Raw genomic sequence first — 18854 nt, 5'->3', positions numbered from 1 at the left:
TGACAATAACTGCACCATATGAAAAATGTTCAGTAATCAGAAACAAATTAATAGCCCTGCAGTGTCCAGGTAAGTGAAGAGACCTCTAAGAACTAACATACTTGAGTTCATCCTTCAGACACTTAACCTGGCATCTACTGAAGTGCTCGTGCTGGAAGTACAAATCGGAGGAGGTGGTGCCTACTCACAAGCCGCCAGAGCAGAGAACACCTTTACAGCTGATTGCAATTCAACATGGTTAGTGCCATAGGGATTAAGAAGATTAAGCCCTGAGAAGACTAGGGCAGGCGCAGGAACAGGCTGTGGAGAACAAGTGGAATTTTGTCAAGCATAGGTCTTGGGGGTAATTTCAGGCAGAAAGTCCTGTGTGAGCCAGCAGAGTGCCTGGTATCCCTCTGGGGCGAGTTGTTGGTGTACTACTTACAGAGTAGTGTGTGCAGGCAGGGGGCAGAGGCGAGGGCACTGATGAGGCTAGAAAGGCAGGGTAAAACCACTATAGAAATGTTCACCATGTGGAAGAACTCCAGGATAAATTGGACCTGTCTTGAAAATTATCCAGAGAGGTTAGTTTTTTGGGTACCCAGAAGACCTCATCCAGGTCTCATCTGTAAGACAATTTGATTTACAGTGACACCAAGAGTCTCACCATGCGCGTTTCCAGTGTTGGATTTAAAAATAAAGCTCTTACAACTTTCTCCTGTTAAGAATTTATATGACATAGGCCATTCGATGAAGAAAAAGCTTATTAAAAAAATGCAATATTAAACTTACAACTATTTATAACCTAAAGCACATTTTATTGCCATATGCCCACAAAGTAAGACATGTTCAAAATGCAATCTATAAAAATCATATATAATCAGATACTAGCTTCTGAAAGTTAGTTCTCAAGATACAAATCCTAGGTAAATAAGGGAAAGATAGTTTTAAAGTAGAAATAATAAGAATGTGCTTCTATTTGACAAATAGTTCTATTTGATAAATATTCTATGTGAGACTGGACTACTTTTTTGAGGTGCTATTATCACTATAACAATCTAGTTGTATTCATAAATTCACCCAATTTTATTAAAATAGGCTAATCTAGATTGTGTGTGTGTTTGTGAGCAAGTATGTATATAAATTGTAACCTAAGTCATATTACTCTTTGACTTCCACAGAGAATTCTCACAAAACTATTATAAGAATTTAATTGCATATTTTAAAAGAAAGTTCACCCTGAGTATTTTAAAATTTTCAATATTTTGTGTATGTTATGTGTTATCATTTGAAACAGACTTTTCTCCTAACAAATAATCAGAGAGAAAGATTATGTTTGCGTTTTCTTTGTTCAAGGTGTTTATTGCATCTCAGAGGGCTTACATGCACTGGGTTTTTAAACCGAAATACAAAGAAAAGCCATTTTGAAGTTGGTTTCAGGTAATTTTCCCCCATTACAGTGTATGTTATCCCCACAGTAAGTTCAGATACAACCACTTTTAATGGTACCATACATCTATTAAATAATTTGAAAAATAGGCAAACACCCTTCCAACCCAATATGCTTTTACGAAGAGCTGCCAAGCCACTAGCAACACTGATCAACAGTGACCTCATTTATGCATCAAAATCTTAAGCCAAGCCATCAGCACAGACAGTATGACAACAAATTGAAAATTAAAGAATACAGTATGTACAGTAAAGGATACAGTTCTCTGAATTAGTTTAAATCCTAATCACAATGGTACAACAAAACCTATTTTGAGCTCAATTGAGGAATGGAAGAAAACTAGTCTACAAAACACGCAAAGAAATACTAAATTAACAGATGTACATAAAACCCACAACAAAATTAAAATACTTGCAGTAATCTTTAAATTACAGATATACCTTGGAGTGCCTTCAAAATCACATGAAGTAGCACATCTTTAATCGCTTTTTCACTGACATGAAAGAAACGGACCCTTTACTTTTCAGTGCATTTAATCAAGAATGAATAAATAGGTCAATTTAGATGCAAAACATGTCAAATATAATTAAAATATATTTTTAATATAGAAGTGATAAATATTGAATTCTTCCCATGTGATTTTTCATTCTTGATAAGGTAGCTTCAAGGAGAAGTATTTATTATGGACATTAACATTTATATTTTTTAAAATAAAATTTCTTAACATATTCAGTGCCACAAAAATAAACATTTCTCACAACAGTTGAAGTTCCCGTGATAGGAAAAATGTACTCCACACTGAAAAAAGGTTTTGTATAGTTAAGAGTTGTCCTTACGATCTGATAATATCACACTATACTTGTAACAGAGATACAGAAGAAAAGAGAACTTGTGGGGAGAGTTTAGGCTATGTCCAAAAGTTATATATACATTGAAACCTTCAAAAGCACAGACACATCTTTCCAAGTGGCTCACCACACAACAGCTGTGTCATCCGTCTGCGGGCGAGGTCCAGAAAAACTCTAAAGGTACCAGAAACATTCATTCATTGTTTACATCGCACAACACACAAACAACCCAAATACATTACAGTTTTGAGAGTAGGGATAACAGCTAAGTTAGTACACATTCCTAATGTTCACTTTCACAGCTGTGCTACACATTTTGGAAGAGAAGTTATGAGTAAGCATTGGGTTTGGTACTGTTGGCTCACTTTGAAACTCTGAGCATCGATCTTATTTGAAATCTCCAAACATTTTTTTTTCCTATTCAGTCACAAAAATTGCAGCTGTAAAGATAAAAAAGCACTTGAATTAGAAAACAGACTATTACATATGCCTCACACATCTTACCTCCTGTGCAATTTTACTTCACAATTACGAAAAAAAAAAAAACCTTTTACACAAAAGGTATTGCTTTAGTCAAAAGTTTTGTTCTGTAGTAACACACTCACATCTATTCACTTTTCACTACTCTTTAAAACAAGCTTAAAATTTCAGCCAGGAAATTTTAAGAAAAAAAACTTTCACTGTATACTTCCATTTTAGATAAAAATTATATATCAGCAAAACTTTGAAATCTGGATAATAATTAGAAATCTTAGTAGTAAGATATTAGTGCTATTTCAGAACATCTAATCTTTTTTTAAAAAAGGGCAGGGAAAAAAGGGAAGGACAGTGACATCTATTATTTTTTGCTTCTATTCAGATGCATTGCTCAATAAGCCACTTACTAAACAGTTGAACAAGTGGCAGAATACAAGAGAAAGAAGAGAACCCTGGTGTCTCGCCGCCACCCATGCCACACTCCCTGCTTGTCCCCCTGGTTATTTCATCCTTCACCAGTCATCCTGCTGGGAACTCTTCCTGGAGACTCGTGGCTGAGCTAGGTAGCTCCCCTTCTGTCTCTGAGATCACAGAATAGTCTGTGTCTGTTTCCCTCTTGACTGTGAATCCCTGAGAACAGGGACAGTCTCGAGCATTTCTGTTTCCGGCACTTATCAAATTTCCCGGCTTGTGATGAGAGTAAAAGGCTGTTCTATGCCATTTCCTTGGTCACCCCTGAAACTATAGCTGCTGCAAAATAAATGCTCACTGTCTTACTTGCGCCGATATCAGCCCAGTCCAACCCAAAGCAGAACACAAATGTTGGACGCAGGGAGAAATTAATTGGCTGAGATATCAAGGCAATAAAAATGATAAATTACTAAGAAAAAAATTTAAGAAAAAATCATGAAACAGGAATCCACAAAAAATTTAGTAGGTATTAGAAAGAGTTTTTCATAAAGATAGGCAATAGATGCATAATTAAACATCTATGCTTATTGCAGCTGATAGTGGTCATAAAACTGGAACCCTCTTCCTGCTCTCCACTTACTGTCTGTGTGGCCTTGGGCAAGCAACTTAATGCCCAAGGGTCAGTTCCTTTATCTGTGAAATAGAGACAAAAAGTATCTGGCCAGTGTATTTTACAGTGTTTGATCTACCGAGAAGGCCAAATGAGTTAAGGACCGGGAAGAAGACAGAAAAATACTGTGTAAACAAAAGGCAGTTTTATTATTGTTCATCCACATTCAGCAAATATTTGTTGAGTACCTACCTACTGTGTTAGTTGCTGAGGTTTATAGGAAACATTTTTCCTTCGTTAGTTTCCATCCATAAGTTCACCATTAATATTTCATAAATTGTATTAGAAATTTAAAATCAGAATATTAGAAATACAAAATTCTGCTTGAATGCAGAAATGCCAAGGGTAATGATCTAAGTTTTACTTTATGAAGCAAAATAAGGATTAAGAAAACAAAAAATATGCTTGTAATACCAAATATGTTCTTGAAAATTTCTAAATGCAATATTGTAACTTCACTTTCTATAAATTCCAGTCATTGTGTAATGAGTGGCTGTTTTCTAACTTACCAAGCAATCTGGGCAACTTTTTGCTTTACCGCTATAATCTCTGTGCTTTATTAGTATAATGACAATTTGAAGGTTTTCTCTTTCTTCCAGTTTTAAAAATTTAGAGTTTTAAAAGTTCATTGATAAGGATAGCTTTTAGTATTGACTGCAAAAGTATAAATACTCGACTTACTAGCAATATAGGCATGTATTCAAAATACAGAAATAACAAATATCATTCTGAAATAGCTAAGCATTGCACAGCTGATTATTACAAGCCCACAGGAAAAGCTCAATATTAGATACCTTAAATTGTTTACAAGAAATCCTTGATGTTAAGATCCGCTAATGGGTCCTTTGCTGGAGGTTTCTTGGGACTCTGAGTGGCAGGTGTAGGGCTTGGAGAAAGCTAATTGGGGATAAGCCAGCCCAAGATAGCAGAAATAGAAAGCAAACAGAGAGATATACAGGCATTAGGCAGAACACATACCACAGAAAACAAACATGCAGAAGATTAGATGGCTAAGGGTTTAAACAATCTACTTTGTTCTACTTAGTGACAGTGTTGTGTTTAACTTTGAACTGGTAAAACACACACACACACACATACACACACACATACACAAAACTTCAAATGATATTTGGCTTTCTTGAAATTATGTTACATCACATTTAGCCAAAGTAAAATTTGGGGACTCTGGTAGAACAACATGGATGTCAGCAGAGAAGATATGGAAAACTAGTTACATAAAGATATTATAAATATATAGAAAAATACAACCCATTTCTCTATGCAAAGCATTTTTACTTTGAGTTATTAGTATCACTAAACTAGTAAAAGAATTTAAATGGCCTTTCTTAGAGTGAGTTTGAAGGAAAAATGGAAAAGAAACAGTTTGCAGAAAGCCACTTAAGAAATTACTTAAAATGATTAGTTAAATATTCTAGGATTTCATATAAATTACTTTAAGTGAAAACTAATCAAGTTTTGGAGAAATGCTTACTTCAGCTGAGCAAACAGTTTCCTAGTCACAAATGTCACTAAACTCCAATCTACTTGCTCAGCTCACAGAGAAGGCTAAGACTGATTATCAAGGAATCATGTTGAACTTGCAGCAAAAGTAACAAATGATTAATTTACTTTGTTACTGTTTAACCAATACCTATATTATTTCACTGTGTGACAGAAATAACTTCTGGGAGCAAGCTTTTGTAGGAATTTTAGGGTATGAGGCCTTGAAAATCTATATAGATTTACCAGTTGACACCTACCCTCTGAGTCTAATAAATCTCTGCTTGAAGCATGATGAAAAATCTAAGGAATGTGGGACTGTGAGGCAGAAGTCTATGCTTTTATTGATTAGTAAACAGAGCTCTGTAAGTGAGGATTTTTAGATTTGTTCCTGGGCCCAGATCCACCGGGCAAATTTCCATTTTAAAAACTGGGATACTATTTTCAAAGAAATCTCAAAATAACTAAATGTAAGTCTTGAAGTTGTATGGAAGATAAGAAACTCAAGGAGTTGGCCCATAATTAATAATTAGGTGTGATGACAATATCATGGTGCCAATTAAAGAATAATGGAATAGGTCAGGCATTAGTAATGAAAAACTGCTTTGTTACCTGAAGCCACAACTCATGTTTATTTTACTCTCTAGTATAATTACCTACGCTTCTTTTCTGAAATAGAAAGAACAAACTAAAAATTTGCATAAATATGGCACAGTCCCTGACTTACTGATTAAAACAATGTATTTTCATTACATCATCTATTTTTCATTTTCATTTTTCAAATTAAGTAAATAAACTGATGCTCTCTGGACAGGGTTCATTTGTCTCAGAAAGTACCAGAAGAATTCTCATGAAGCCAGTGCATTGGTAATGGCCTTGAAGGCTAGGGATTCTCACATCTGAAATTCATCTGTTTCAACATCCACCATCCTCTTTCCTGATCAGCTTGGTTCAGAAGCTGAAGGCAAATTTGGGGAATGAGTAGAGGATGGATTTAGAGATGGACCAAGGAAGCAAAAGGGGTTAAAGTACACTCAAAGTTCACAGTAGGTATCCTGTGGATAAAATCATGTAAATACACATTTGGTAAGTAAGCATTCACTGATACTATTAAAACCTATTTGAGCTATTTCATTTGGTTTGCTAAGCATGGTGTTAGTAAAGTTATAACTCAGTGTTCTGACTCTATCCAAGCCAATTTCTCATGGCGAAAACACTTGGGTTCTTCCACATACACTTCCACCTTGGCCAGGCAATTTATGAGAGGAATCCAGAAAGGGTGACTGATCAGCACAAACAGTTCAACAAAGTGCCTGCATTATGGCATCTTTGAAAATGAAGGCAGGATATAATGAATCTATATTTCTCTGGGACAAATGCCCTAAATGCATTAAACGTCCAGTTTTACTTGCATACCACTCTGAAAAAGCAGAATGGAGGGATTAGTTATTCCTATCATTGTTCTCCAAACCTTCCACTATTGCTAATCTATCTTCCATGTTCCCTTTACATCTGAAGCAACAGAAATGAGGACTGTGATTTTATTAGGTAAAAACACATTTTAAGCATCTGCCACACGACGGTTTTATTTTTATAAATTAACACCACTACTTGGTAGATGACATCTAAAAATCTGACCTGTGTGCCGGGTCCAGCTGTAGCTCCAAAGGGTGGTCTCATCATGGGCTGTGCAAACATGACCGGCTGCTGAGGCATCATGGGCAGCCCCGTCCCCGCAGGCGGCTGAAAAGGAAGAGGGTCCACTAGGCAGTGCCCCAGCATTGCTGGTTTTAGTAATCTTCCCACAATTCTTGAGGAATCCAGGTCTGTGAGACAGCATAATTTGTAATTTTGAACTGTGGGTGCTGCAAGGTTGGAAGTGGGGAGAGGGTCACTGGAGTAGGGGATAAGCCTGGCTGGCCACACAGCATCCTCATCCCAACCAGGTTTTGTTGTTGCTTATTTGTCAAGAGCATTGGCTCTTAAAGAGATTTAAAAATGTGTTTCTTTATGGAAAACGGCCCTAAAATTTGCTGGTGACAGAAATGATAAGTAGGAAGTGCTGATATAGCGATGAAGGGCTCATTTTGATTCAGGTAAGATTATGGCTGGCATCTTATTCCAATAATCACCTACAATTTAGGTATTTTATAAATGACTTTATCACTTTATGTGTAGAGACTCCTTACTGTATAACGTAAATCATTTAACCTTTAAATTTTACTTTACTATATTTTGGGGAGATTATATGCTATAGAAGAACCTGTTAATTTAGGATTTGGCAGAGGCTTTAGAAATGTCACTGATATTTCTGTACATTATAATTTTTAGCACAGGGTACCACTCACCATTCCAAATCCTGCTCCAGGTTGTCCAACAGATGGTGCCCCGGCAACAGGAGGAACTGAACTGGGTGGAGGTACAGCTCCTTGCTATCAAAAAAACACAACACCACAAACATATGACAACAAACACAAATAACCAATATAATTTGGTTTAAAAATGACAATATAATTTTAAAATGCATGCACCTCCAGTATGTGAAGATATAAAGAAACCTCAAATTTCAGTTCTAAATTTTAAAAACTGGCTCTAGCATCATGCCAATGGTATAAGTAAGTTTATCAACTTGATGTTTACTGTTACTGTGCTATCTGGGTTCACAAGCTTGCAGCTCGCTACCCACCCCCACTGCAAATGAGTCAAACTTCCTTAAGTTTGTCTTTTCCTATCATCATACATTCTGACAAGTATTGGGTTAGACATTTGAACATCATGCTTTCAGTTATTTTTTAAGTGCTTGGTTTCCATTTTTTTTTCATTTATTATATTATTCTGATAATGACCTCATTATTTAGCAAACTGCCTCACAATGAAACCTGGGCAAAACCACTCCTTTGTGGGCTCAGTCACTGGAGTCCCTGAGTTGTATGGATTCTATCAGAGAATTTGCTTTCTTCTCCTTTTTCCCTTCCACTCTCATCTCAAGCTTTCAATCTTTTTTGTTTTTTTAGCCCATAGCTGATCTCCCATGTATCTCCAGTATTTGATCTACCCCTTTCTCTTCTTCCCTTAACTCCACAACTTAGACTCAGCTATCAAAGTGACCGTTCTGAAACTAACCTGTTAAAAAACAATAAAAGCTTTACCCTGCTAATAAGGGCAACATCATTAAAATATAAACTCCTTAGAACAGCACATAAGGCATCTCTAATTTTACACGGAAGAGAATAGGAAAATTTCTTTAATTTGGTAATAATACACATTGTGAGACAATGTCATTATAAAGTATTAACAGATTTACAAGATCAGTTCTACAGAAGCTTTTTCTTTAGGGAGTCCATTTATGTTTATTGACTCTCTCATTCCCTTGTCCCAATAAGGTAGTGGTTCTCAAACATTTGTACTTAAAAATGGAGTGGAGTCCCCACCCCAGGAGAGCTACCAGCTTATGGTCTCAGGCCTTAAGGAAATGCTTGAGGAGAAGCTTGATTTTGGGGCCCCAAGCTCCCTTTTACCCTCAAATGTGTCCTGGTTTTGACAATAAAGCCTATAATAATTGTAGATATGGATCAGTTTAAAAGAGATTTATAGTTTCTACTAAGTATACTTTGTAAAAATTAAAGCAGAAATCTTTATAGCTAAATGCAAAACTGTCTACTTGAACACTGTTTTTGTATAATAGGAAAGATTTGAAAAGATAAATACCAAGGAAAAAGGTAATTTTCTCATTTTTACTGGTTATAAATTGCTTCTAAAGCTAAGTTCTTTCATCAGACTCTGAACTCACCAAATACAGAGAACATCAGTGCTTGAATTTCCTGCTCTTTTACTAACACCATGGGGTGGGGCCCCACAACTACAGTAGGGGCCAAAGGAAATGGGCTTTGGGAACACAAGTTGGAGTGTGGAATGTGCTTTCCTGTAGAAACTATGGTATAATTTATAATTTAATTAATACTAAATATGGTTTTGTGGTAAATTCTGGATGCAAAAGGACTCTTTCAAAACTGGGTTGCATTTATTATTTATAAACCTGTTTAAAAGAAAATGTGTTCTAAATTTCAAAACTCAGATATTTATGTTAATTTCTAGAACATAATATATTTCTTAAAGGAGTCTTTCTGAAACATTTCTATTCTGATTTATATTAATTCACTTCCATGAGTGTTTGTTTGGCTGGGATGGTGGGTGGATTGCTATAATTAATTCAGGCTGCAAGGAGAGTATAGCATTGAAAGAGCCTTAGAGATGGGTATGATTTAGATAGTTGGAGATAGTGACCAAAGGTAAAAACTGTCAGTGAGTTTGGGAAAGTGATTAGCCTAGTTTTGTAAAATATAGGGCATACATAAGGAAACAGTAAATTTTGCTATTTTAGTATTGGCAAAAATTAGTGTTTATTGCCAGTGATATGCATTTTCACAGAGCAAGTGGTAACATTAATATATTAATAGAAATTTAACACAAAAATGAAAAAAGTTTAAACCTTATAGAAAAGACGTGTAAGATTTCAATGGAAAAAAAAAATGATGAGCAGCATTAACAGGGTTTTAAAATGAAAGTTCACTTAGACAATAGAAAACTGTCCAATCTTTCTGATGAGAAAAGAGTTACTGTTACTATTAAGACAACCAGGCAATGTGAACCAGAAAAATAATAAAATATAGTTAATACTCACTGATAGTAAATGCTTTTGAAAAGTCATTTCAATAAATATACAAATACAGAACCAACATGTGAAGAAGCATGATACTGTTTCAAAATATTTAAAGTAAAAAATAGTTTATAATCTTTATTAAAGTCAATGGAATTTGGATTTTGATAACACTGCATCTTGCGTATATTTCTTCAATGGATGGAAAAGAAGTACAGTGTCAATAACAAAGTTAAGCAAAATACATCCTGATCGATAGAGTTAGAAACCAGAAAACTGCCTGCGCTGCACTGGCCCCTGGGCTACATACCAATGGAGCACCTGCTGGAACACCTGTTGACCATGTCGCAGGAGCTACTTTGGGCTGCCAATTGGCTCCACCAGTCAACTTTTTCTCTCCGGCATTCCACTGCAGATCTCCCCTAAAATCAAACATGCAAAAAATAAAAAACCCCAAAAAACCATGAATCAAGAAAGAATGGTATGTAATTCCTTGGATTCTTTTGTTTGGGGGTTAGAAAGAGTCTGAGTCAAGTGGCAATAATACTGATAAAAGGTTGAAACTTACAGAGGAGAGTTAACCATACTATTTCCATGAGAGCATAAAAGCATTTGAAAAAAAAATCATTCAGAATTTGGACCTCATGGACAACAGGAATTTCCTATCACCTCTAATAGAAAAGTGTGCCATAAAATTCAAATGACTGATTGCATTCTTACTGGTTATAAAAAGTTCCAAGTAAATATATATAAATACTGTATACTTATTTTTTTGTTGTATTTAAGATGCATTAATGATGGTGTTTTGTTCATCTTGGAGGGTTTATCATGACTACAACCTGGCTTACAGTGATTGTAAGACAAGATATATTTCAGAGACATTAAAATATGCATTTAAAAAGGGTACACTGTTCATTATTACAATCCTTCCTTAAAATGGATACTCCACGAAAGACTTTAAATCAATGTTAACTAGGAATGTTGTAATTTAAAGTTATTAAAATATTTAAACCACAATTCCCAAATATTTCTTAGTGACAAATTTGGAGACTGACATAGATTGTCCCTTTTCATTGGAAAACAAGGGTTTGGAAATTCCAGTAGGAAAAAAAAAACCATCCAAAACAAAACAAAAACCACTTCTGAAGCTGCCTAACCTGATAATGAGCAATTACTCCGATGAGTACAATGTTTCGTAATCTCAAACAAATACAAATAAAATGTCAAAAAGAAACCAGATAATTTCAGATCACTTACTTTTTTGATGTGGTACCAGAAATTCCAAGATCTATAAATGGATAAAAGAAAGAAGAATTTAAACCTCTATACTCAGCTTAAATGATATGGTTTGACATTTGCAATATCAAAGACTCTCAGGTTTAGAAAAGTGCATTTTTGGTGTAGGTGTGACTGCATTCATGTATACAAAAAAGAAACTATACTAGGAAACATCACACAAATTTAAACCTTTCTTTTACTTGATTTTAGGATCACATTTTAGTGCCAACTGGTGGCAGAAAAGAGTCAATATAGCAGGTCTGAGACTGCTAACTTAGAAAGGTCTGCTTGCAAGGGCGGCTCCTGGCTGGTTCTGGAAGCTTGGCTGCTAAACAGTTCTGTATACTGATATAAAACTTACACTAAATGATAAAGGTGCCAAAACTGTGCAAACAAACAATGTGGTTACTGTCCAATACCTGCTTTCCTTGTGGGAGTCTGGAATTTTGGGACATGTCAAGTTGAGGGTCCCTATATGACCAGTGCTTAATAAAAACCCTGGGCCCTGAGTCTTTCAAGAACTTCCCTGGGCAGAAACATCACACACATTGCTGCCTTTTTGTTGCTAAGGGAAGAGTGTGCTCTGTATGACCTCACAGGAGAAGGAAAGCATAAGGAAGCCTGCATGTGGATTCCTCCAGACTCTGTTTGTGTCTTTTTCCCTTAAGAGATGGCTGTGCATCCTTATTACACTGCTGAAATAAATCTTAGCAGCGAGTACAACTATATACTGAGTCCAGTGAGTCCTTCCGGTGAATCTATGAAAGTGAGGGTGGTCTGACAAAACTGGTTTAATCATTCTGCTCTAATCTTAATTCACTTATTGCTTAGGCAAATATACATTGAACCCCTACATATGCCATGCACTATTCTAGTTTCTCCCTATCTTGGAGAAACTTGCATTCTAATGAGGAGGGATAGAAGATAAACAATAAGATGATAAATAACATACATTATTAGAAGGTGACCAGTGCTATGGAAAAATGAAAAGGAAGAACAGGGTAAGGAGGAGCTGGAAGAGTGTGGTGAAAGTTGGGCGACAGTTTGTAGTACTAAATAGGGTGATCAGGGAAAGCTTCACTGACAAGGTGAGACCTGTGCCTAACTCAGCAAAGACCTGGGAGAAGAAATTCCCAGGCAGAGGGACGAGCCAGTGCAAAGGCTCTCATCAGGTGCAGGTCTGATGTGTTGCAGGCTGATCTTTCTTGCCAAATACTGGCATTGTAAAATAGAACAAGGTATAAATTAACTGAACACAAAATACAGAAATGTTCACACATAATTTTAGTCATTTTTTCCTTTTAAAAGATAAAGAAAATTCATTTTTAAAATTTATTTTTCAATTAGAGTCAGAAATTAATTCTATGTGGATTAAATGATCAAAAAGCTAAACCCAGTATTTATGCCTGGTCATGTAAAAAGGCAAAAAGAAGCAGAAATATGTCTCAGACATGTTTATATGAATTCCTTCTCCAATTTTTTTGGCAGATGGGAATGCTCAGATGTTTCAAGCTGAGAGGGATGGGACTGTATTGCAGGCTGGGTTCCCTGGGAGGAGGCTCTGAGATGGAGATTAGTGTGCAGGAGGTTTATTATAGATGGAAGAGAAGGAAGTGTGATTGGGCAAGACTGCAATGCAGTCCCAGAAAAGGCCTCGGCTGACACTGAGAAATTTTTTTAAAACATCTTTGCGCCAGTTTGGATATATTGTGTCCCCCAAACCACCATGTTCTTTGGTGCAATCTTGTAGGGGCAGACATATTTAGTCTTGATTAGGTTGGAACCTTTGGATTGGGTTGTTTCCATGGAGATGTGACCCACCCAACTGTAGGTAATAGCTTTGACTGGATTATTTACATGGAGGTGTGGCCCTGCCCATTCAGCATGGGTCTTAATTAAATCACTGGAGCCCTATAAGAGCTCAGACAGAAGGAGCTTGGTGCTACAGCCAACAGAGACATTTTGGAGACAGCCACTGAAAGCAGACTTTTGCTGACACTTTGCTCTGGAGAAGCTAAGAGAGGACAAAACACCCCAAGAGCAACATTTTCAAGAATGCACAGGAGCTGAGAGAGGAGCTGGAACACAACCCGTGATCAGCAGATGCCAGCCACGTGCCTTCCCAGCTAAGAGAGGTTTTCCAGATGCCATTGGCCTTCCTTTGGTGAAGGTATACTTGTGCCTTAATTTGGACCTTTTCATGGCCTTCAGACTATAAATTTGTAACCAAATAGGTCCACTTTGTAAAAGCCAGTCCATTTCTGGTATTTTGCTAATGGGAGCATTAGCAAACAATCTTTATTGAGATATAAATCACATACCATAAAATTCATCCTTTTAAAGTTTACAGTTCAATTGTTTCAGTGTATTTATAGAGTTGTGTAACCAACAACACAATCCATTTTGGAACATTTTCAACACCCCCCAAAGAAACTCTGTACTCATTAGCAGTCACTACTCTTCCTCCAGTCTCCCCCCCAGCTCCTGGCAACCACTAATCTACTTTCTGTCTCCATGAATTTACTTGTCTGGATATTTCATTTAAATGGAATCATGCACACTATGTGGTCTTTTATGTCTAGCTTCTTTCACTTAGCATAATGATTTTAATGTTCATCCATGTTATAGCATGTTATCAGTACTTCATTCCTCTTTATTCCTGAATACTACTCCATTTTATCAATATACCAAGTTTTGCTTACCCGTTCATTGTTGATGGGCATTTGAGTTGTATCCACTTATTGGCTGTTACGAATAATGCTGCTATGAAAATTGAATTACAAATGTTTGTGCAGACAGGACAGATACTTTGATTTCCATTCCATATGTCTAGAATTGCTGGGTCATATGGTAACTCTTTACTTTTTTGAGGAACTCCCAAATTGTTTTACACTTTGTTTAACAGCTACACACTGTTATATTCTCATCAACAATGTATGGAGTTCTAATTTCTCCACTTCCTCACTAATACTTGTTATGCTCCCCCTTCCCTTTATTATTATTATAGCCCAAGGGGTGAAAGGGTATCTCACTATGGCTTTGATTTGCATTTCATTGATGACTACTGGCATTTTTATATCTTCTTTGGAAATACATGCTTTTAATGTAGTTTAACAGACCATTTGCTGATATTTATCTAATTGCTTTCTTAATACAAATGATGAGATGGCTAATTCTTTTGTTAATAAAAAGGGTGTGGCACAAGTTTGGCAAAGTGTGGTAAATATCACCACTACATCAGTACGTGTATGTGAAATCTACATATTCAATCTAATTTCAAATACCATCTATTCAATGCTTATGCAAATCCTTTGCCAATTTTTAAATTGGGTTATTTGTCTTTTTATTATGGAATTGTAAGAGTTCTTTATGTATTCTGTGTATAAGTCCCTTATCAGAGATATGATTTGCAAATATTTCCTCCCATTCTGTGGGTTGTTATTCACTTTTTTGATGATATCATTTGTAGCACAAAAGATTTTAATTGGAAGTAGTTCAGTTTATCTGTTTATTTCTTTTGCTGCTTGTGCTTTTGGTGTCATATCTAAGAAACCAAACATTACCTAATCGAGCTTTTGAAGATATAGTCTCATGTTTTCTTCTAAGAGTTTTATTGTTTTGGCCTTATATTTATGTGTATAATTCCTTTTAATTCATTTTTGTGTATGGTGTAAGGAAGGGATTCAACTTCATTTTTTGCATGTAGACATACAGGAATATTTGTTGAAAAGACTATTCTTTCCCTACTGTATTTTCTTGGCATCTCTGCTGAAAATGAATCAACCATAGATTTTTAGGTTTATTTCTAGACTCTCAATTCTATTCCATTTATCTACGTATTTATCCCTATGGCTTATTCCATTTATCTATATGCCTATTCCATACTGTTCTGATTACTGTACATTTGTAGTAAGTTTTCAAGTTGGCAAGTGTTAATCCTTCAACTTTCTTCTTTTTTCCAAAATATTTTGGCTATTATGGGTCCCTTGCATTTCCATATAAATTTTAGTATCAGTTTGTCAATATTGGCAAAAAACAAGATGGGATTACGGATTGCACTTAATTTGTGGTCAATGTTTTTCAGGTCTGTCATATTTTAATTAAAAAAAATCACATATGATAAAATTCAATGGGTTTTTTCCAGTGTGTATGTGTATGTGTGTGTGTGTGTGTGTGTGTGTGTGTGTGTGTGTGTGAATCTATGAATTTTGAAAAATGCATATATTCATGTAACTACCACCACAAGGATATATAGCAATTTCATCACCCCAAAATATTCCCTTGTGCTGCCCTTTGTAGTCAACTCTTCCCCTTACTCCTAACCCTGGCAAATACTGGTATGTTCTTCGTCCCTATAGTTTTGCCTTTGCAAGAATGTCATATACATGGAATCATACAGTATATATTCTTTTGAGTCTGGTTTCTTTCATTTAGCACAATGCATGTGAGAGTCACCTATGCTGTTTTGTGTATCAGTAGCTCATTCTCTTTTATTCCTAAGGTAAAGCCATTGAATGGGTTTATCATAATTTATTTATACATTCACCCATTGGAAGACATTTCAGTTGTTTCTGGCATTTTTGAAAAATATTGCTATAGAGTCTCATGAACAGGTTTTTGTGTGAGCATAAGTTTTCATTTCTCTAAGGTGAACAGCTGAGTGGGATTAATGAGTTATAAAATAAGTGTAATTTAACTATAAGAAACTGCTAAACTGTTTTCCAAAATGACTCTACAATTTTGTATTTCCATCAACAATATACGAGAGTTCCAGTTGTTCCACATCCTTGTCAGTACTTGGTATGGTTAGTTTTTTAAAGAATTAATATTAGTCATTATAATGGGTATACAGAGGGGTGGGTTTTCTTTAATTGAAGCATAATTCACATAATATGAAATTCACCCTTTTATAGTATACAATTCAGGGTTTTTTAGTATATTCACAAAATCTAATTCCAAAACATTTTCACTATTCCAAATGGAATCTCTATATCCCTTAGCAGACATTCTGCATTCCCTCCACCCCACCAGTTCCTGGCAACCACTAATCTACTTTTTGTCTCTATGGATTTGCCTATTCCAGACATTTTATATAAATGTAATCACACAATACCGGCCTTTTGTGCCTAGCTTCTTTCATTTAGCCTAATCTTTCCAAGGTTCATCCATGTTATAGCATGTATCATTATTTCACTACTTTTTATGGCTGAATAATACTCTATTTTATGGATAATACCACATTTTGTTTATCCATTCATCAGGTGATGGACATTTGGGTGTTTCCACATTTTTGTTTTTATGAATAATGCTGCTATGAACATTTGTGTACAAATTTTTAATGGAAACATAGGTTTTGGATTCTCTTGGGAATTTACCTATGAGTGCAATTACAGGATCTTATGGTAACTCTGTGTTTACTTTTTTGAAGAACTGTTAAACTGTTTTCAAAGTGCTGCACTATTTTACATTCCCACCAGAAATGTATGAGGATTCCAATTTCTCCATATCCTTGCCACACTTGTTATTGTCCCTTTTTTTTATTATAGCCATCTCAAATGGATGTGAAGTGGTATCTAATTGTGGTTTTGATTTCCATTTACCTAATGACTAATGATGTTGAGCAACTTTTTATGTGTTTATTGGTCATTTGAATGTCTTCTTTAGAGAAATATCTATACAAGTACTTTACCCATATAAAAATTGGATTATTTACTTGTCTTTTAATCTTGAGTTGTAAGAGTTCTTTATATATTCTGGATGCTAAACCCTTATTAGAGACAACAGTCTTGATTACTATAGCTTTGTGGTAAGTTTTGTAATTGGGAAGTGTGTGTCTACGAAATTTGTTCTTTTTCAAGATTGTTTTGGTTATTCTAGGTCCCTTGTATTTCTCTCCAAAATGCAGGTGGAATTTTGATAGGGATTGTTCTGTATGTGTAGACCATTTTGGGAGGTATTGCCATCTTAACAGTATCAATTCTTCCTATCCATGAACATGAGACATCTTTTCATTTTTTAGTTGTGTTTTTAGATTCTTTTCAATGATTTTTTTGTAGCTTTCAGTGTACAGTATTGCATTTCTTTTGTTAAACTTGTTTTTTAACATTCTCTAGATGCTATTGTAAATGGAACAGTTTTCTTAACCTCATTGTTGGATTGTTTATTGCTAGTGTATAGAAATACAACTGATTTTTGTACATTGATCTTGTATCTGCAAACTTGCTTAACTTGTTCATTAGCTCTTACAGTTATTTTTGTTTGTGTGTGTGTGTGTGGATTGCTTAGATTTTCTATATGCAAGATTATGTTAGATCATGTTATTGGGAAATGTAGAGAGTTTTTTTTTTTCTCCTTTCCATTCTGGATGTCTTTTATTTCTCTTTGTTTTTTCCCCCTTCCTCTTCTCATCTGTTCTTTTCTCTTTTTTTCCCTAATTGCCCTGGCCAGAACCTCCAGTTCAGTTTTGCTAAGAAATGGCAAGAGAGGGCATCCTTTTCTTGTTCCTCTTCTTAAGGGAAAAGCTTTCAGTTTTTCACCATTAAGTATGATGCTAGCTGTGGGTTTTTTGTAGATGTCCTTTATCAGGTTGAGGAATTTCCCTTCTATCCTAGTTTGGTGAGTGTTTTTATCAAGAAAGAGTGTTGGATTATCTGGCAGATTGAATTACGTACCCCCAATACATGTTCTTAATCTTAATCCACATACCTGTGGACGTGAACTCATTTTTAAACAGGACACTTTGAAGATGTATTATCATTTAAGGTGTGGACTCCTTCGTGAATAGGATCTTCTAAGATCCTATTTAGATGTGGCCAAAGAGAATGAGAGTGAGCCTTAATCTATATGACTGGAAGCCTTCTTAAGAGGAAATTCAGACCAGTCAGAGGAGACAGAAGCCAGTGGAACCTGAAAGAGCACACACAAGGAGAGAGAGATTGCTATGTGATGGGAGGCAGAGATGCAGTCCAAGGAAACCCAAGAACTGCAGCAAGGCAGAACCAGAATGCTACAGTCTTCAGGGAGAAACCACAGCCTTGCCAATGCCTTGATTTTGGACTTCTAGCCTCCAAAATCATGAGTCAATAAATTCTTGTTGTTTAAACAATCCATTGTGTGGTATTTGTAACAGTAGCTCTGGAAAACTAAGATTTTTTCAATGCTTTTTCTAAATCTATTGAGAGAAACATATGGTTTTGTCCTCTATTCTATTAATATGGTACATTATAATGATTGATTTTTGAATGTTAAACCAACCTGCATTCCTGGGATAAATCTCACTGTATCATGCTGTGTCACTGTAACTGTTTTTTAAAAAGCTGCTAGATTTAGTCTGCTAGCATTTTGTTGGTAGGATTTTTTTTGCATTGATATTCCTAAGGGACATTGGTCAGTTGTGTTTTTCCTTTGTGGTGTCTTTTTAAGGTTTTGGTATTAGGGTAACACTGGCCTCACAGAATGAGAAGGAAGTATTCCCTTCTCTTCTATTTTTTTTTGGAAGAGTTTGTGAAGGATTGTTATTAATTCTTCTTTAAATGTTTGGTAGATTTCACCAATTAAGCTGTCTGGGCCTGGGCTTTTCTTTGT

At 35.6% G+C, this 18854-nt stretch overlaps 1 protein-coding gene across 11 annotated transcripts in view; it reads right to left on the bottom strand.

Moving 5' to 3' along the window:
• Positions 1–1309: 1309 nt before the first annotated feature.
• SNAP91 (synaptosome associated protein 91) overlaps positions 1310–18854 on the bottom strand; it is a 174894-nt gene continuing 157349 nt past the window's right edge. For 8 of the 11 annotated variants that reach the window (XM_037843777.1, XM_037843783.1, XM_037843787.1 and 5 more), the window contains 6 exons: positions 11250–11280; positions 10303–10414; positions 7684–7767; positions 6974–7078; positions 4630–4732; positions 1310–2717 (listed from right to left, as the gene is read on the bottom strand). In XM_037843777.1, the coding sequence (XP_037699705.1) occupies positions 4640–4732; positions 6974–7078; positions 7684–7767; positions 10303–10414; positions 11250–11280 (425 nt within the window). In that variant the 3' untranslated portion in view covers positions 1310–2717; positions 4630–4639. The remainder of the gene's footprint in view (positions 2718–4629; positions 4733–6973; positions 7079–7683; positions 7768–10302; positions 10415–11249; positions 11281–18854) is intronic. The other 3 variants (XM_037843781.1, XM_037843786.1, XM_037843785.1) reach the window with 3 other exon arrangements.

The sequence above is a fragment of the Choloepus didactylus genome, chromosome 7 (genome assembly GCF_015220235.1).
Source record: "Choloepus didactylus isolate mChoDid1 chromosome 7, mChoDid1.pri, whole genome shotgun sequence".
Classification (NCBI taxonomy): domain Eukaryota; kingdom Metazoa; phylum Chordata; class Mammalia; order Pilosa; family Megalonychidae; genus Choloepus; species Choloepus didactylus.
This window is presented reverse-complemented; position numbering and strand designations above follow the sequence as displayed.